The sequence below is a fragment of the Wyeomyia smithii genome, chromosome 2 (genome assembly GCF_029784165.1).
Source record: "Wyeomyia smithii strain HCP4-BCI-WySm-NY-G18 chromosome 2, ASM2978416v1, whole genome shotgun sequence".
In the NCBI taxonomy this organism is placed as follows: Eukaryota; Metazoa; Arthropoda; class Insecta; order Diptera; family Culicidae; genus Wyeomyia; species Wyeomyia smithii.
Genome location: NC_073695.1, coordinates 37,369,239 through 37,389,118, shown reverse-complemented (window position 1 = coordinate 37,389,118; position 19,880 = coordinate 37,369,239). Strand labels below are relative to the sequence as shown.

General features: G+C 41.1%; 3 protein-coding genes across 3 annotated transcripts in view; 1 reads left to right on the top strand and 2 right to left on the bottom strand.

Moving 5' to 3' along the window:
- The window catches only part of LOC129722501 (CYFIP-related Rac1 interactor B), a 65,304-nt gene extending 59,492 nt beyond the window's left edge, over positions 1–5,812 (top strand). Inside the window, exons 2-4 of the mRNA XM_055675964.1 lie at positions 3,494–3,757; positions 3,823–4,085; positions 4,156–5,812. Coding sequence (XP_055531939.1) covers positions 3,494–3,757; positions 3,823–4,085; positions 4,156–4,420 — 792 coding nt within the window. The 3' untranslated portion in view covers positions 4,421–5,812. The remainder of the gene's footprint in view (positions 1–3,493; positions 3,758–3,822; positions 4,086–4,155) is intronic.
- A 1,250-nt stretch (positions 5,813–7,062) lies between these two features.
- Positions 7,063–9,357, bottom strand: LOC129722499 (U3 small nucleolar RNA-associated protein 4 homolog). The gene is made up of 3 exons (XM_055675961.1): positions 9,123–9,357; positions 7,788–9,067; positions 7,063–7,725 (listed from the first exon to the last, which is right to left on the bottom strand). Exons 1-3 carry the CDS (start codon positions 9,242–9,244, stop codon positions 7,103–7,105), a joined length of 2,025 nt encoding a protein of 674 aa, XP_055531936.1. The 5' UTR covers positions 9,245–9,357; the 3' UTR covers positions 7,063–7,102.
- Positions 9,358–13,470: 4,113 nt separating this feature from the next.
- Positions 13,471–17,533, bottom strand: LOC129719565 (uncharacterized). The gene is made up of 4 exons (XM_055670959.1): positions 17,134–17,533; positions 15,244–16,560; positions 14,450–15,180; positions 13,471–14,067 (listed from the first exon to the last, which is right to left on the bottom strand). Exons 1-4 carry the CDS (start codon positions 17,531–17,533, stop codon positions 13,471–13,473), a joined length of 3,045 nt encoding a protein of 1,014 aa, XP_055526934.1.
- Positions 17,534–19,880: the final 2,347 nt, after the last annotated feature.

The window sequence follows — 19,880 nt, the reverse complement described above, 5'->3', positions numbered from 1 at the left end:
GTCTTTTAGCGGCATCTTTGTACTCAGCCTGGTACCACTAAGGCGGCGAAAATGTTGTACAACAAGCGGATATCACCATTGGCGGCGGCAGTTTCTACTTTCTGGGCTATGGAGTTTCTTTTCTGTGTGGACTCATCACTGCGACCAGAGATTAAATCTATTGTGGTATTGCCCAGGTGTTTTCTGTTCTCCGCACTTCGTATTATTGGCAGTATCAATATGGAAGTCGCTTATCATACATATCCGTGCTTGTGTGTAAGTTTTTTACCTTTTCGTTTCAAGCTTACTGCTCTACTATACCGAAACTCTGTCCATCCTAACAATATCGCCTAATTACAGTTCCCTGGAGAGAACTTCCATACGTTACTCACACCAGTTTTATTATAATAGGGACTTATTTTTGTTAGACGGAGAGTCAACAGGGGTACTGTAGAATTCAGATTAAAGGAAGGGTACGTGCTGGGGAGCCTGACAATAAACCCATGCTAAGTTCCTTTGACAACCAAATGGCCTGATTCTACTAAGATTCGAACCCATGACCAACCGCTTACCAAAGCGGACTCTGTAACCTTGCGGCTACGGAGCTCCCCCGGCTATGGTGTAAGTCCAGGCTCTCTTGTTTAGTCTACAAGCGCTTTTAACAGCCCTTTCCAGTTCAGCATATCGTTGACGGGTATTTACCTTAGCTGCTCTGGTTCGCCGGTTTTTGCCTCTCTCCGCTTGTCGACCTTCTTCCAAGTCTCATCTGGAATCAACCCCCTCGAGGTCGCTACGCACTTTGCCGAGGGTTTCATTACTTGTCGCGATGAAGGCGTTCTCGATGCCGGTCCATTGCTCTTCGACAGTTCCACTAGCAGGCACCTCCAAAGCTCGGGATTCAAGTTGCTTGACAAAGGCGGACGTCTTAACGACATCCAACTTTCTTCTCTCGTCGCTGAACACGCACGACGCGCAGACGTATCTCAGCGATAACAAGGTCGGATGCAACGTCGCCGCTGCACTTGTTGCGTACATCAAAAGGCTCCTTCTCCATTTTCGGTTGACACAGATGTGGTCAATTTGGTTTTCTGTTTGGTTTTTGCGGTAAATCCATGATCCACCATTGACCATGTTGTTATTACCACATAACTTTGTAACAATTCTGCGTTTTAGCTGAGGGCCGCATGTCACCCTGGGCTCAGTAGGAATCCAACTCCTCTTTCTCGAGTAGCATTTTCACTCGTATGCCAGAGTAGAGCAAGACTTGCCCCGATGATGTCTTGTGTTAGCCAGTACTCAGCCAATGGACTTCGCTCAGTCCCAGGAACTCGAGCTTCAGGCGACATGCAAATTGAACCAACTTACCCTTTTGGCCAAGGGTCAGTATATTCCATGTTCCGAATCGTGTCCGTGTTTTCATGCTGAAGGTCGTTGCCAAAGATCCAGATCGATTTCTTCTTTCATTTTCTGTGACTTTTTTAAGTTTTCGGGTACAGTACAGTTGTTAGCCTAAAGTCCCTATCCTGCTGACGGGGCTGCCATTTTAAAGTGTGCGCAATGTTGATTTAGCCTATCTTGCAAATTATGAAATATGTGTCTGCAGTTGTACATTTAATCTTAACAATTAAAAAAAGTGGCGCTATAAGTCCTTAAAATAGAATTGTTTCTCACTAAATTCGACAATATTTTGATTATTAAGCTAGTTTGAATCAAATAAATTAGGAATCTGTGATTGGGCCACTTGTAACACAGATTAAACCGCCAGTTTCATGCAACGACACAACTCGGGAAAATCGTTTAATATTTGAGTTAGAGAAAATTATGACAGAAACAACAAGAAAACGAGATTCGTCTCGCAAATGGTAAATCGCAATGACTAGAAAATTGAACAGAAATGCCAGATACCACTATAGTAACACCACCAATGGTACTTCAAACCGCCGTAAAATCATTTGATTGTGAAGTAGTTAAAATATTGCTGCTACTCGCGCGTGTTATTTGCTGTTGAATATCTGCTGGCTGTTATGGACATCTTAGTAGCTGATAAAATTCTGAAAATGGTAGAAGATCCTGCCGCGATATCAACTGAACTAAAATCATCCCACGCCACGTCAATGGCAATCTGCAGTGAAGAGAAATTAGCTTCTCAGCGCCAAAATCATTTGATTGTGAAGTAGTTAGAAATTTTCTGCCACTCGCGCATCGTGCTGTAGGTTTTCTTCTTATTGCTCATTTTTTGATTGCGGCCAGTACTATACAGCTATTGAAAACGCAAACAAATGTCGTCTGTTTTCTACGAGGCTCCTCCTTCTCTAATAGTTTCTCTTCAAAGCCAGGTATAGTCGGACGAAACCGATCCGAACCAGTTTTTTTTTTCATCAAACCCAAAACTTTCGAAAATTTTCAAACCCGAAACTCGATCATCTCTAGTTCCCGGTAAACCGAAATCGTCATCTACAGTGCGAAGAAAATTACTTTTTCTCGAAACTTTCAATTATAAGTTATGGCAATTTTGGACGGAAACAACGATATACCAATATACAGTTCCTAACAGTAAAAAGCGAACCGTTTCTTGTAGTAAATTACGGGTACTGCAGTACTGAGATGCAGAAAACTCATTTTTACTACTCCAATTGAGATCGTCCTTGAAAAAACAATTGGCTTAAGTTTTCACAGAGCTAGAGACATGCCTGTATGACGGTGCTTCTCGGAGAGACGGGAGATCTAAAATCTAGCGCTGGGGAAGGTGATCTATAATCACCACTGTGCGGTCCGCCGGTTTCCTTTGTTAAGGTTACTATAAAAAGCTGTGGGACATTAAAAATTGCCGCCTGCTGCGCTGCGACATGCCGCCACTCTGCTTGCTGCTGGTCGATCCAGTTCCCAGTAAATTATCCTCTTGTAACAGTGATCGAATAGACAATGAAGACTAAATTTATGCATGCTAACTTTTATACGTGACTACTGAGCGTTATATTTCCGGTGGGTGTACCGTTGTGCATTCGAGCAAGCAAACTGTCGGCTGTGCTGGGGAAGAAAGTTAGTGATTGGTTATTTACTTTGATTTAGACTGACACTGAGGTTTCGTTTGAGATTTGGCCTTGTTTGCAGCTGTGGTTGGTCAAAATTTGCGCTTAACAATACATTTTTCAATAGTGCAATGGTTAGCGTCACATAATCGCATTTTTTCGCGCTTTGGTGACGCTCAGCTAATTTTCCAATCAATTGCTGTAAGAATGAAGAAAAACTGTTGTAAACTGGTTGAGTTTGAGGCATTCTAATGTGGGCAATTTTGTGACGCGCTCGATGTTTTCAGTTTCTCAATTTGTATACTTTCGAAAGACGTAACAAATATAATTCCACAACACATGACAAATGAAGAATATCCAAGCATAGTCATCGACTCTCAAGAAACAAAACACCTATTTATCGTATTAATGCAACATTTGTAAAGTTTCACCATCATGTAAAATGAAGAAATGCTCTGAAAATTCTACCTATTCTTTTTTTCCAGGGTGCCGGCAAAGAAATCCGCGAAGCCATCGCAGATCCCTCCCCGGAATGCCAGGAGAAGGCATGGAACATTGTGATACCGCTGGTCGAGAAGCTGAAACGTTGCTACGAACACTCGCTCGAGCTGGAACGAATGGTGCCGATGCTGCTGGGTCAGCTAGTCGGCGGTCGGCTCAACCCAACGCAACACCTCGAAACGCAGCAGGCTCTCGTGAAGCAACTTGCCGAGATACTGGAGTTTGTGTTAAAGTTTGACGAGTACAAGGTTAGTTTGGAATGCAAATAGTAAAAGCAAGATTTGGTTTTTCAACAATTTTTTCCCTTCCACAGATGAAAACACCCGCAATTCAGAACGATTTCAGCTACTACCGACGGATTGCCAGCCGGCAACGGTTAGAGCAGAGTAACGAACTGATCGTCACTACCGAACTGGCGAATCGAATGTCCCTGTTCTATGCGCACGCCACCCCAATGCTCAAGGTGCTCAGCGAAGCGACGTCCAAATTCGTGCAGGACAACTCCGATAACGTGGACAACACCACGGAAACGCTCGGCACGATGGCCAAGGTCTGCCTGCGGATGCTGGAGAACCCGTAAGTACTCCTGAATGGAAGTGTGCATACGTAAAATCGCCACTGATTTATTTTTTTTTCGCTTTTGTAGTAAACTCCTAGCGCAGATCGAACGCGAGGAAACCCACCTGCTACTGCTGCGAGTGATGGTCGGACTGGTGATACTGTACGATCACGTCCACCCGGTAGGCGCCTTTGCGCGTGGGGCTCACGTCGACGTGAAAGGCTGCGTCCGGTTACTGCAAGCTCAGCCCGCTGTTAAGGCGGAACCACTGCTCAATGCCCTGCGGTACACTACCAAGCATTTGAACGAGGAAAACACACCGAAGAATATTCGGAACCTGCTGGCGGCCTAGGTTTTTCAGGTTTCGTATTTAACGACAATGGCGGTTGTGCGTGTGTGTGTGCGTAGTTTTTATTCTCTACCCACCATCCGCCACTGCTGCAATTTATTTAAATTAACCGTTTGTTTTAAGTTATGTCACGATCCTTTCTTTTGGTAAGGTTTTGTTTTCGTGTTTGTTTTAGAGGAATAACTTAAATCGAATTAACTCGTAATTAATCTAATTTAATATCATAATTAAAAAGGTTAAGTTAAAGTGAGACAAAGTTTATCTAGTTAATATGATAACTTAAATTTACTGTGAAAATCCCACAAACAGAATCAAAATGCATTTGCATTAGCGTAAAAAATGACGAGAACGCGGATAGAATAACGTGTTTGTTTTTTCTACTTGCTTTCATAGATAAAAGAATTTCTTAAAATTATTACCCTAACGCAGACAAAAAAAAATTAAATTTAGATAAAATACACTAAAACTAAAAGAATATTAAATGGGAACTATATTATACAGATGAACAACAAGCTCATGAAAATGGTCACCAAATCACGATCGCAGATTTATAGAAGAAAATTAAATTGTCATCTTTTCTCCATTTCATTTCAACCCTGTTAGCTCCTAAATAATCAACTGTAAAAAAATCTATTAAGCCGAATACTTCTTGTATAGCGATAGAAAAAGCATATTTTGAGATTACCGAAACGTGACTTGGCAACGACAAAAAGCGAAACGCACACTCGAGACACATTCGTTCTGTTCTGTATCCATCTAATTTTCTTATCGAAATTATCGACTCGGAAATTTCACAACCAACGAAACAACTACCGGGGCATTGTAAGTGACAGATGCTGCAAAACCACAAATCAAGATATATAACTGAACAACCAACATGTGTTCCTTTTTTACAATGTGCAGGGAGAAATGAAAAAAATCATCACCGTTTTGTCACAGCGTTTTAGTACACAACACAAATAACAGGATAGCGTGCTTGTAGCGGTCAAAATTAACTGCACTCGCGTTGTCACAAAGTTTCGGAAGACAAAATTTACATCACGATCGGCGGATCCGTTGATCCGCAGCCTAACATCACAAGAGTCAAATGAACGCGCCTCAGATAGATGAAATTAGCCACAGACTAGTGAAATATGAGAGAAAGAGAACAAAAAATATACCGAACCTAACTAATAAAGCAAACTATCATAATACTAACTATAATAATTGAACCGTTTATGCAAGGAGGTGCGCGAAAGGTACGGGCGCCTCGCGTTGGGCCAAGTGGGATGATTTTTTTTTTTTCGTTTTTTTGTATGAGAGCCACTTCCTTTGTAAGCTTGGATGGTCAAAGATACCAAAGTCAAAGTCAAGAATAAAATTCAAACAATGACGAGAGCGATTGTTGCCACAGGATTTTTGTTGGGTGGTATTTACTCTGGAACCTAGGATGAAGAAGTTCGTGTGACGTTTTGGAATGTCATCAGGTGAAAATATGTTTATGAAACTAGTCATTTGAATCGATCCTTCGACGTGTTAATAAGGAGAGGAAAGAAAGGACCATCCCTGATGAAAAAATAGTTGAAAATTTATGAGTTCTATCAACCATGTTTTCGATAATGCACAAATACAAATTCTTGGGTAAACATTAGAAGCAAGCAACGGAATATCTTCGAATCTCTAAAGGGATTACGAGATTACTGAAACAAACACACATTAGACGGAAACTTAACGCACTAAAATGGTTAATTTTCCCAAATGGTACCCAACCTTTCGAAAAACTTAAACTATGTACCTATATTATACAATGCAATCCGGCTCTTAGATCAATTTTGATGGTTTGGTACCGGGATAAACTACTGAAAAGAAGAACTCGATAAAATGCTCTTCAGCGTCCTGCTCCATAGTCTGGAGCTTTTCGAAGAAGCTTTGATTAGAGCAGTTTCCATGTAGGATAACTGACTACGGATCGAATATTCATAAATTCTTCATCTCCTTTGGCGATTTCATATAGCGAATGTTTGTGAAATTTTAATATTTGAAGCAAGTGCAAATGCGGAAAACAAGATGGAAGAGGCACTTGAATTTTGAAATGTATCCGTACAAAGGACAGAAAATCCATATTTTCTTAGTTGGGGATGTCACAAAAAAGTTCACAATGAAAACCATCGAACAATCGATGCTAGCACAAGAGTTAAGCAAGTTGATCAAGCAGATAACTCAAACTCAATCCTGGAAAAATGCTTATCTTTGTTGATGACTGTGAAAGAAGCAAACAAGATGGTGAAGGTAAATTAATGTATTTTTTCAGAATTTAGAGCAACATATGGCATTGATTTTTATTTTCTAGTAGGTCCAAGTGCAGTAACAACGAAAAATAGAATCAAACCTCTTCGAAGAAACAACTATGTATATCATGACGCCTAAATTGACAGAGGTGGCAAGGTGAAAATGACTTGATACAGTGGTAAGTATGCTAGATGTGTTACGATATTATATACTAGTGATTATATTGTATTGAAGTTGATGCGCAAGGTTGTTGTATAATTATTGCTTATCAAGTGTGTTTCAATGTAAAGTCTTGGACGACAACAATCACAAACGCGGTTTATGATGGCTAATATTGTCAAAATATCTTTCTCATCTATTCAAAACAAACGCAAACGCAAAATTGAAGATACTATATTTCTCCCAAATTTTTCTTTGTTATGCCGTCCCGTAAACCTTCCGTCTGAAGGCCGGCGGCAAATGTTCCACCATTGAAAGTGGGTTAGCTTCGATGGCGACCATTTCATCAGTACCGAGCCAGCAAATGTTTACCAGTCGACTGTACTGCTTAAGTGGCGAAAGGCTGTATCGCTTAATAGCTGCGGTTTCATCGCTGCTATTGTTACCGGCCCTTCCGGAATCTCTACGTTTTCGAGGCGTTTGCGCTGCTTCCTCTTCTTCGAATTGAAGAACGAACACGGACGAATCGTGCTGCAAGATCATGCAATCATCGTTCCGGGGGTCAAACACAATGCTCGAAACGATTTTATTTGGGGATGCTTTCATCTTATCCAACTTTAGATACGACGTAAAAGTGAAACGATATTCGCTGAAGTCATACTGGAATATTTTGTGGTCTGGGAAAACAGCAGCTAGTATCGGCGAGTTGGGTTGTATTGAAATGGCCGTCGGTGGAAGTTTGTACTTCGGCAGGGTGGTTAACCGTTTCCAGCGGCCAAACTTTTCACGCTTGAATACAACGATTGCACAACATAAACTGGCGCAAACCAAATAATCGCTATCTTGAGAAACCATCGTCAGGTGAATCTTCTCCGTGAACCCTAAAAAATAAAAATTGTGTCATCTGAATAAAATTAAAATTTCATAACCAGAGTGTACATACACTTCGCAGCTTCAATTGTCTGCTTGTGATCAAAGTCGTCGTTATCATTGATGCCGAAATACTCAATCACTGCTTCCCGCTTGAAGACAAAAACACCTTTAGAATCGCTGGTAAACTGAACTCCATAGCACGGTTCAAACTGTTCTGGAACTGCTCTTATCGGAATCAGTCTTGATTCACCTCCGTTTTGATACTCGAAGCGAAACAATCGGATCGTTGCTTCGGTCGAGTAGACGATCCATCGACCATCCGGAGAGACTGCCGCCACAACTATATGTTCGTCTAGTTTACTTCGCACCTGCAATATCTTTCGACTTTCTACCGAAGACGATGACAAAGTCCACAGTTCTAAATAATTAACGTATTTCAATAAAACAACTCGGGCATCCTGTGCTACTGCTGAACTCGGTGCCTCCAGGAGAGCATGGTAAATATCCACTACAAACGGAGGGAACGAACTGATAATCAACGAACCATCGACTCCACCGGACACTAACTTATCCCGATACATATCCAAAGCTTTGATATCATGAGTATGATATCGCCGGTTCAAAGTCCGAACGAAGCTTTTCACCTTCTCGTTAGCTTTCGTAACTTCAACTCTTTGATAAATCCTTATAATCGGTTCCACTCCTGTCACGTACAGAAATTTTTCTTCTCGATCAATTGTAAGGCTCAAAATATCCGCCTTAGAAACCGTAATGCTATCTATTGCTGTTCCTAGATTGCCATCGAAAAACATTATCTTACCCCGGGAATCCCCGGATACGATGGTGAAATCTTGTAGTACCAGCAAGGACCAAACTATGGTTTCTTTATCGCGCACCGAACGCCCCGTTGTCATTTTGTGCACGGCGTGCCCCTTCTTCAAATTCCACACACGCACCGCATCAACAGATCCGGTAACCAGAAAATCACCGCTCCAATCGAACCGAACGCAAACTATTCTGCCCTCCTGCTTATCCAAAATCTTTTCGTATTGAATATCGTCGTTTTCGACGTTGTAAACGTTAATATAGCCACCCTCTGTTCCGACTGCAAGTCGCCGTTCGTCACGGCTGACGTCCAAACACCAAGCAGCATCACCGGTTAGTAGGAAAGTGTTCTTCATTGTCATCAACCGCAAGTCCCATTCGATCAATGATCCGGCCAATCCCACGGAAAATAATCGTTCGCCAACCCAGCACAGACCTTCGACGGACACTTTTTCGTAGCCGGGAAGGGATTTCTCCATGAAGGGTGCCGCCGATATGTTCCAAATTTCGATGGTTCCATCATCACTGCAAGTATGATTTATCATATTTGAGGTGAATTTTTTATATCAATTATACAAACCGTGAAAGAGCCAGCTTACTGTTACCATTGTTTACCGCCAGACAATTTATTCCACGGGGAAGCAAATTGTAGAACTGAACATTATGTAAACGACACTGTCCTGATTTGGTTTTAGAGATCATTTCTCCGCATTTAAACCTCTTTTACTGAAAAACTAATGATTTTCTTGATCTTGGCAAAACGAAAAAATAAAAACAGCATGGCATGTGAGTATTTTACTGCGGGTCGGTTAGTGTTTATTTTACGCAACTGTCAAAAATTTAACCCTCTAGAAACGCCCGGAAGCCAAGTGGCGAATAGAAAAACTATAATCTTACACATTTATTTTTAATCACACAATTTAGCCTATTAGTATTTTTTGTAGTGAAAATCTTAAGCCTGTAGTACACTCACTTTCTGACATAATGCTCAAATTTATTTGACATCATGGTTGTTGTTTGCCCCATGTTAAAAATGGAGAGTGACAAACAATTATCTTTGACCAAATTTTTATCTGTCAAAAAGTGCCAAATATTTGACGCTTGGTCAAAGAGTGTAATATAGGCTTTATACAAAATATTCATTTTTTCACGCGCGGAAAATGTAAACTGTAAAAATTCCGCTTCACTTGGAACTGTAATCGAACACGATTCAGCGAAATTGACGGATGTGAATCATATCTTTTTCACTTGGACTTCCTTTTGCTACGCAAGCACACTAGAGTGGGTCGTCGTTATATGGAAAAAATGAAAGTTGATAGCACAAAACTAAAACCAAGTTGTTTTTGTTTCAGTTGGAACCCCGAACAATCATAGATTAATCGAAAGTAGATTGGTTTTGTCTCCGCTTCGCGCATTGCATTTGGTCGGTGTTAAGTCAGACCAAGTCGCAAAATTTGAAAAAACGAGTTAACGATAGTTTTGGATAAAGATTTCCTTAAGCTACATCACACAACAATCAGATTTTATTTATCTCTGAAACAGCAGAAATAACAGCATGATTTTTGTCTGCATGACCAATGAAAAGTGATTACAGTGTCCAGTCAGAATGGACCAAGTGTTTATTTTCAAGGAGACTGCCTTCGGTCAGCTATTGATAAAAGCGAACGAACGGAAGAATTTTCAAGCGTTTTTCCGGATTTCTTTGTATCAGAGAACTCTTTCACTTACCCCCCATCGAAATCTGTAAAGTTTCACGCACTGCCGTAGTTTTGAATGTGTTTTTGGACCGTTTATTGCTGTCACTAACATGACCTGATATAATGCCTTAGTGCCTTAGTGCAGACTAAGTGAACCATGTGTTAAGCAGAAAAAAGTTGAAATTATCGGAATTTACAGCATCGGTTTGAAGTCAAAATAAATGAATTTTAACACTATCAGGCAACTTATCGGAATGCTTCTTTGCCCGTTAGTCAAAAAAGTATACTTTACCATTAAATGAGGAAAATGTACATGGTCCACTCTGATTGAACACGTAAGTGAGAAACGTTAATCATTTGTGTGGGTGACACAACATTTCACAATTTCAGAAAGATGTTCAAGTTACAGTAGTAATACTGACTTAAAACTTGATGATTTTACCAATGAATTATATCCTCAGGAGGTTGAAATAAGTGGTAAGTGTATGTTTGTTACTGTTTTATGCAAGCTAATTAGATTTATGCCCGTAATGAAAATACGAAGCTAAAGGCAACACAAGCGATTGTTTGGAGAAGACCTTTCATATTAATACTAGAAGCTGACTCGATTGACATTTAAGCGTGTAAAGCATGTTGTCAATATCTATTCAATATTATTTTCTAATCAATAATGAAGAACCTGTGCCAACTTTTCATGAAGCTGTCCTTGAAGCACAACATTCAAACGTGGCAAAAATTCCAGAACGAAAACACGAGGAAACCATCCAGTTCATTATCAATTACGGCAATTTTGGCCAAAGTTGCAGAGAAAGTGGATGATTACGAATAACCTAATTGAGTGAATTAACCATATTTTTGTTTCATTAAAATATTCCGCTCCTACCATTGATTTATTGAAACAAACACAGTTTAAAGTTTATTCAAACTATTTTCAATAATTGTTGATGTCGCAGAAGCTAATCATGTAGATTGAAAACTTTTTGACTGTTCGACGATCAATGGACTACAATTATTTGTTCAATTGTTCAGTCAAAATGGACCAAGTCATTAATGATTCTTCTTTGATTCAATCAGAGTGGACCAAGTACATTTAATCAGTTACAAACCTGTCCTTTTTCAGCTCACGGCGCTCCTTTTTTTCAATTGTCACATTGCATGATACAGTTAGAGAGTTACTCCAACTTATAACATCAAAACTGCGCAAAAATATTGAAAACCTAAAATTTCCCAGAGCAACAAATTTCAAACTCGTTTTTCTCGAAATGATCAAAATGTCACTTGGTCCGGTCTGACTTAACACCGACCATTTCAACTTTGTATGAAGATTTGTATGGAAACACCTACTTTTTTTATTTTTCATTCTGGGGAGTTCAAAATGGCCTAAACCATACGGTTCAAAACGAGCCTTTGGCATCCCTATACCGAGTAACAGTGAATGACAATGAACTCATGTCCTGGGCTCAAATTAATTTCCCGAAAAAAATCACATTAACAAAACTGTTTGATATGTGGACTGTATGTTTCAAAGCAGGAACGGACAGTTGTACTCGGACTGATAATTTCGTATTTTCTGCGAGATGAAAAAACACGTGTTAACTGAACAAAACCTTTTTTATTACTGCGACTCAAAATGTACCTACAGTTATTTCCGTTTCTCCTTTGTAATACACGCCAAAATGTGGCATAGCAAATTACGACGTTTTCTCTAGGGTTAATTTCGAGCAACCAGGGGTACTCCAATACCCAAACATATTAACCCCCCCCCCCCCCCCCCGAAGGACAATGGCCTCATGCAGAAGGTAGAATACATAAATTGTGGATTGGTCGTTGATAGAGAGTGTTTCCTCTTCTTAATGTCACAGTGCGAACAACTCCCGCAGCATCGGCATGAACCTGTGTGACTCTGGCCAATTCCCATTGTGTAGGCGGTGTGTGTTCATTTCTTACTAGAACCAGCTGATCCACGCGGACATTGGGCTGTAGAGTGCGCCACTTGGCACGCGGCTGCAGTGTATTTAAATACTCATTCTTCCATCGGTTCCATATAGTTTCCGTCTTCTGTTGCACTCGCTGCCATTGGTCCAGTCGATTTTCTGGTAGATTTTGCATGTTCGGTTCAGGTATGAGATTGATAGGCTGACCAATCAAAAAATGGCCAGGCGTTAATGCGTCGAAACAGTCTGGATTAGAAGACAACGCACATAGCGGCCGCGAGTTTAAGCAAGCTCCAACCTGGCACAAGATGGTACACAGCTCCTCAAAAGTAAGTGACGAATCGCCTAGTTCGGCCACTGCCGCTTCCCAAATGCCGCCCATGTGCGGCGCAGATGGTGGAATAAATGTCCATTTTATTCCGAGATTTGTGAGAAAACGACTTGCCCTTGTTTCGCAGTTTGGTATTTGAATTAAAAACTCCTGCAGCGATCGGTCCGCCCCCACGAAGTTGGTACCGTTGTCCGACCAAATTTCATTTGGGTATCCTCGTCGTGATATGAAACGCCTTAATGTTCCAAAAAATGTATCGGCTGACATATCGCCAGCTGCTTCTAAGTGTATTGCCTTTGTTGACAAACAGACATAAAAAGCTATGTAGCCTTGATCTTTACTCCTCGTACACACATGGCCTTAATTTTCAGTGGACCGGCATAGTCCACACCTACGTGCGAAAACGGCCTAGTAGCTAGAACTCTCGCTGGCGGAAGATTTTCCCATCAACTGGTTTGCAGTTTTGCCCTTGATACGAACACATCTAGAACAACCTTAAACAATTCTTCGAACGACCGTTTGACATCCTACGATCCAATATTGATGATTAATTATCGCTGTTAAGAGAGAAGGCCCTGCGTGGAAATTGCGCAAATGCAGTTCACGCACCAATAGCTCTGTGGCTCGATGATTTTGAGGTAGACTCACTGGATTTTTCATATTGTATGACTGAGATGAATTTTGTAGTCTCCCACCTAAGCGCATTGTACCGTTTTGATCCAAAAACGGATGAAGAGCTGCGAGTGTATGTTTAGATCGCAATGCTTCGCCCTTCCTCAGTTGTTCAATTTCCGACTGAAATGTATCGTGTTGAACAGCTCGTGTCAGCTGCAACGTTGCTTCACTGAGCTCACCAGGTGTAAGCTCTCCGGTTTTTCTAACATTGTGCTTACGAATATTGTATACAAAACGGTTAATCCAAGCCAAACTACGAACGATAAGCATGAAACTAGATCGTTGTTCCAATCAGTGACGCTCGATGTCATAATTTTGACGCATCAGATTCACTGAAACGTGCAATACCTTCGAAACTCGTAATTCTAAATCTTGTTCACTACAAGATTGCACTCGAGAGAGTACCCACGAAGACTGTTCACACGACAGCCGCGGTGGAGCCTGAAACCACATGTTAATCCCTACGAGATCCGATGGAAACAAACCGCGACTCGCACAATCAGCAGGATTTTCACTACTGATAACGTGATTCCATTGCTGACATGGCAAATGTTCCAAAATTCCAGCTGTTCGATTCACTACGAACGTTTTCCACCTTCTAGGATGCGAAGACAGCCACTGCAACACGATAGTTGAGTCTGTCCAAGCCCATTGTTCGATGTCCAAATGAGGCAAAGCCTCTACAATACTTGTCATTAGTTCAGCTAGCAATGACGCTCCATTGAGTTCCAGCCGAGGAAGAGAAACCTGTCTGATTGGAGCCACTCTTGATTTTGCAGCAACCAAAACCACATTGATGTGACCACTAGCATCTATCGATCGAGTATATACCACTGCCGCATAGGCCTGCTCGGAGGCGTCGCAAAATCCGTGCAGTTGAAGCTTTCCCTGATAGTGTGTGACAAATCGCGGAATTCGTATATTTTCTATCAAATGCAATGTACCTTTGATTTCTGTCCACTCATTTTCAATTACAGAAGGAATTTGATTATCCCATCCGATGTCAAAGAGCCACAGGTGTTGATAAAGAATTTTAAATCTGACAATCACCGGAGTCAACCACCCAAACGAGTCGAATAGTCTCGAAGAATCGGAAAGCATTTGCCGCTTAGTATTAACGCTATTTGCCGAGAAGCTGACCTTATAACCATACATATCTTCTCCAGGGTACAACAGCATACCAAGAGCCTTCACTGACTCCATTCGTTCCGAAAGTTTGATATTAACTGGAAATGATTCCTGCTCCAAGATTGTTTCGACGACCCCTTACCCTTGGGTAAATTTCTCTGTAGGGTTTAGCTGCCTCTCTCATCGCTTCTATCGCGAAGAACGGTGCTGTCTTGGTTCCGTAGGTAACGGTACATAAACGGTAGTGCTTCACCTCACCAACATCATCAACCCACAAAACTCGAAGGTAGTCACGATCCGCCTCGTGTACCCACACCAGACGGTACATTTTCGCCACATCGCCGCAGAAAGCTACTCGATGAGACCGAAACCTAAGTGATACTGACCACAAATCCTCATTGTTATTTGGTCCCGCTAATAACCGATCATTTAATGATACTCCTGAGGAAGTCACGCAGGATGCATCAAAAACGACGCGTAGTTTTGTTGTAGAGCTGTCTTGTTTAATAACCGCATGGTGCGGAAGATAGTAACATTCCGCTGGATCCTTGACAATTTCATCAGCTGGTACCTCCTCCATGTGGTTTAGCTCAAGGTACTCTCGCATAAAGGCTTCATATTCTCGCTTATACTCTGGTTGGGACTCAAACCGCTTCTGTATTGATTTGAGCCGCTTCAGAGCAACAGTTAATGATTCCCCAAGAGGCGGTTTCGAATTGTCGAACGGCAAACGCACAATGAAACGCCCATTCACGTCACGAGTTAAAGTGGAGTTAAAATGTTCCTTTACCTTTGTTTCCGAAGGAGTCAGCTTTGGTTTGCGATGAAGCTCCTCTTGTTCCCAAAAAAGTCGTAGGGTATTATTCAGATCCACTTCAGTGTGTAAACTTACGATTGCACAACGACTATGAATTGACTCGGCTGCATCTTATCTACCCGCGGTAATCCATCCGAAGATTGTGCGTTGGGCCACCGTAAGGCCGCATTCGTCTTTGACTTGACCACCATTAAGAAGTGTAAGAAAGACGTCCGATCCCAGAATGACATCAATGGAAGCTGGTTTGTTGAACCCAGGGTCCGCCAGCTCATTGAGATTTTCCAGCAATTTCATATTGCTCAGTTTAAATCGTTGCGATGGAATAGTCGACGTTAATTTCCCAAGAACGTAAGCGTCAGTTGCAATGACGACAGTTTCGTTGAATCTCGATGCAATACGCAGAGATACCATTCCACGGGTGGTACCTATTTCACGCTGACCAATTCCGCTGACCAAAAGCTTACCATTACGTCTTGGTAATTTCAACCTTTTTACACAGTCCTCTGAAACCAGCGTAGCTTGAGAGCCGGAATCGATAAGTACTCTTGCCTGAAGGAAACTTCCGTCTGACGTTTGCATATTGACAACCGCTGTTGGTAACAATGAAATTGTTTGGCATTCGTTTACTAACTCTGTTGTCAGAGCCGAAATTTCCTCACTTTTTTCTGTTGCTGGTTTTGTCGAAACATCATCTTTATCTGGTTTTTCTTCGACACGTTCCGTCTTCTTACCAAACGCGAACGAACACAAAAGCGTATGATGAAGTTGTTTACAGTCCGTCGTACGGCATACCGATTTAGATAAACACGATTTCGCGCAATGAAACGGTCTCAAACAGTTAAAGCACAGTTTAGCCTTTTGAGCCAAACATCGTCGTTCTTCTACAGCCAGTTGTTTAAACTCTTCACCTATAAACGTATTTTGCTCTTTTGAGCATTTCGCGCACTTTTGATTTTGATTTGACGCCACTGTATGCAGAGATTTCACCTTCTTCTCATTTGCCGTTTTAAACATTTCCTTTTTGACAACCTCCTTCTTGGAGAACGCCGAGCACGTCTCCAAAGCCTCACATCGCTTTCTCAAGAAAAACAGCAACTGTTCGAATGTTGGACATTCATTTTCGATAACTTTTTGTGACCAGCTTATTTGCGTCTCCTTGTCAAATTTCTCCAGCATTAAATGAATCAGCCAAGGATCACGACCTTGAAACTCCTCGCCAAGTGCATCTAGTTGTTGCACAACTTCATCCGAAGTCGTAACTAAGTTGATCAGCCCGTGTGGATTTGCATTGTTAAAAGGAAGCTGATCCATAAATTCACGAATAAGCAGGAAAACGGTAAATCGTTTTTTGTCGTAGTGGGTACATAAAGTGTCCCACGCTTTTACGTAGTTCGCACTAGAAATGGTGAACTTTTTCACCAAACGTTTAGCATCCTCTTCCAAGTAATGTCGAATTCGTTTTTACGGCAGGACTATCCCGTCCCGGACTACGCTTTGCAGCTGAAAAAAAAAAAACACTTTCCGAGCAGTTGCAATGGTGTGCGTAATACCAGAGGTAACTGTCACTTTTGTTTTGGTCATTATCGCCATTGTCTTTTATCGCATTTGTGCTACTGTACGAAAAATTTGCCAATTTAATGAAAAATTACCAAATAACAAATTAAAATAAATAAAATTCAACCTGATGTTTGACACGCGAAGAACGATAATCAAAGCAAACCGATTTTGACACATTTTTTTTTTATTTTGACACATACGTGTGAATGTGTTGGTGTCTTCAAAACTGCACTCTGTTTCTTGCGCGGACTGTCCGGGACAGAAAAAGGGTAGTCCGGGATAGTCCGGAAAATGTAAAAAAAACAGTGATAGGACAAAGTGTAGTCCGCGGGGTAGCTACACCGCAAAAACGAAAACGACATAAGAAAACAGATACTGCATTTTTAAAGAATCCGAAACGTCATTTCGGCCGTGAATAGTCGATTGGTAAATGTCTTTGAAGGTTAACCAACCTCTGCGATCACCGCTGAAAGCTGGAACGTTAATAGCTGGAAGTCGTACATTGAAATGAGGAGCATTATTCGATACATCACTTTCAGGAGCAGCAGATGGACAATTCGATACCTTTCCTGACAACGCTACTGATGTCGCATGTTGCCGTAGCAATATTTGTTGCTGAGTTTCCAAAAGCAACTTTATTGCATCCTTTATGTCGTGTGTTTCTCCTGCAATTGTCCGCTGGCTGGCAGTCGATTCCACATCATCATCCAGATGACCTTCGAACATATCTTTTGTACGATAGTACATACCGAAAAAATGCTCACGTATGTTGAAAACAGTCGCAATTGCTGCGGGATCGTCTTGGTTCTCTTCAATTTCCCCTTGCGTCGATCGGAAATTATCAGCAAGCATCTTGAGCTGGTCCAGTCGCTCCTTAACCTCACTTTGAGAATTGGATTTGCTAAGGCTTTTAGCAACTTAAAACTCTCCTTCCATCTGTGCAACAAGTGCATTCCGTCTGCTAATCAGCTTTTCCATCCTGAATCCGGGTAGAAGGTCCAAAATGTTTGATATGTGGACTGTATGTTTCAAAGCAGGAACGGACAGTTTTACTCGGACTGATAATTTCGTATTTTCTGCGAGATGAAAAAACACGTGTTAACTGAACAAAACCTTTTTTATTACTGCGACTCAAAATGTACAGTTATTTCCATTTCTCCTTTGTAATACACGCCAAAATGTGGCATAGCAAATTGCGGCGTTTTCTCTAGGGTTAATTTCGAGCAACCAGGGGTACTCCTATACCCAAACAAAAACATTAAAAAAACCTTAAAAATTGCTGTAACTGTACATAGTTATACCACATACATAAGACATACGTAACACTCAGGAAGAAATCTTCCGAAAAAGTTGGTACAAAATTAACTACTCGAAAGTACCAACCTCTGTAAAAAAAAACCTCTGTTTGAGTTGTTTTTGAAGGCAGTGTTCCTACGCAGCCCTGCATTTGTCTCGTTCCTACTCGAAAAATGCTGCATTGATTTTGTGAATAACTTTTTGACAGTTCCTTATGGGATTTTCTTTGGGGCTAAATGGGATTTTCTTTGGTGAAATATATTTCACTCTCACGCTCACTTCACTTTTTTAGACCTATTCCCGATTCCACCTCAAGTGAGGTGACAAAAATCACCTCCGTAGAGTGAGATTGACAGTGAAGTGAAATTGAGAATAGGACAAGTGAAATGAGATTGTTTCCCAGCCCAAAAATGTCCAAGTCCCAGAAAGTCGTTTTTTCCCGTTTTTTTAGATTACACCAGATCTTGACGTGTTCTGCATTTCTAAGACATTCGGCATAAAAAAAATGTTTTTTTCGGTATCGCAAATTACCTGAACTAGTTTGCATTTTTTTCATCGGGCAAAAAAATGAACATTTGACCGGTTTAGGGCACGGATCAAATTCTGATTCGCTTCGTTACTAAGGAATAAATCCAATATTTACCATTAGATCACAAATCAATCAACTTTAAGACTTATGACATCTTTGTGGAATCATTCCACCGTTCAAAATGGTCGTGAAATAATTCCACGCGAAACGTCGCTTTTTCCGTTCTCACTTCACTGATATGACACTCATAGGTGCTTATTACGGGAGTCACTTCACGGTGAAACCAGAGTGAAGTGAATAAAGTCCTATTACGGGACTCACGTAAGTGAGAAAAACGTCGCAATGTGACATCTGCCGCGGAATCTGGGTTATTATGAGTGTCATATCAGTGAAGTGAGAACGGAAAAAGCGACGATTCGCGTGGAATTATTTCACGATTATTTTGAACAGTGAAATGATTCCACGTAGATGCCATAAATCTTACAGTTGATAGATTTGTGATCTAATGGTAAATATTGGATTTATTCTTCAGTAACGAGACGAATCAGAATTTGATCCGTGCCTTAAAGCAGTAAAATTTTCATTTTTTTTGCCCGATTAAAAAAATGCAAACTAGTTCAGGAAATTTTCGATACCGAAAAAAACATTTTTTTCTGATGCCGAATGTCTTAGAAATGCAGAACACGTCAAGATCTGGTGTTATCTAGAAAAACAAAAAAAAAACACTTTCGGGGACTTAGAGATTTTTGAGCTGGGAAACAATCTCATTTCACTTGTCCTATTGTCAATTCCACTTCACTGGCAATCTCACTCCACGGAGGTGATTTTTGTCACTTGAGGTGGAATCAGGAATAGGTCTAAAAAAGTGAAGTGAGCGTGAAAGTGAAATATATTTCATCGTGAAGTGACTCCAATAGTAAGCACCATAATAACACAGATTCCACGGCAGATGTCACTTTGCGACGTTTTTCTCACTTACGTGAGTCCCGTAATAGTATTTTGTTCACTCCACTCTGATTTCACCGTGAAGTGACTCCCGTAATAAGCACCAATGGTCGTGAAATAATTCCACGCGAAACGTCGCTTTTTCCGTTCTCCATTCACTGATATGACACTCATAATAACCCAGATTTCACGGCAGATGTCACTTCGCGACGTTTTTCTCACTTACGTGAGTCCCGTAATAGGATTTTGTTCACTTCACTCTGATTTCACCGTGAAGTGACTCCCGTAATAAGCACCATAAGAGGAAAAAAAAACCCTTGTGCATTGTTTGGCTAGCTTTCACGTCACGGATCCTGCTGACATTGATGTTGCTTTCACTCACGTTATGTCAGCGGTTCCGAGCTTTCTGTCAAAATTTCATTCATGAAC

Excerpts from the sequence above, each read along its gene's own strand:
- LOC129722499 (XM_055675961.1), bottom strand. The coding sequence starts at position 9,244 with ATGATCTCTAAAACCAAATCAGGACAGTGTCGTTTACATAATGTTCAG. Across the intron at positions 9,068-9,122 it reads AGTAAGCTGGCTCTTTCACG|TGATGATGGAACCATCGAAA; the intron begins GTTTGTATAATT and ends TCATACTTGCAG. Across the intron at positions 7,726-7,787 it reads GACAATTGAAGCTGCGAAGT|GGTTCACGGAGAAGATTCAC; the intron begins GTATGTACACTC and ends TTTATTTTTTAG.
- LOC129719565 (XM_055670959.1), bottom strand. The coding sequence starts at position 17,533 with ATGCTTGCTGATAATTTCCGATCGACGCAAGGGGAAATTGAAGAGAAC. Across the intron at positions 15,181-15,243 it reads CTTCGGATGGATTACCGCGG|TGGATCTGAATAATACCCTA; the intron begins GTAGATAAGATG and ends TACACACTGAAG. Across the intron at positions 14,068-14,449 it reads ACAGAGAAATTTACCCAAGG|GGAAAGCTTCAACTGCACGG; the intron begins GTAAGGGGTCGT and ends ACACACTATCAG.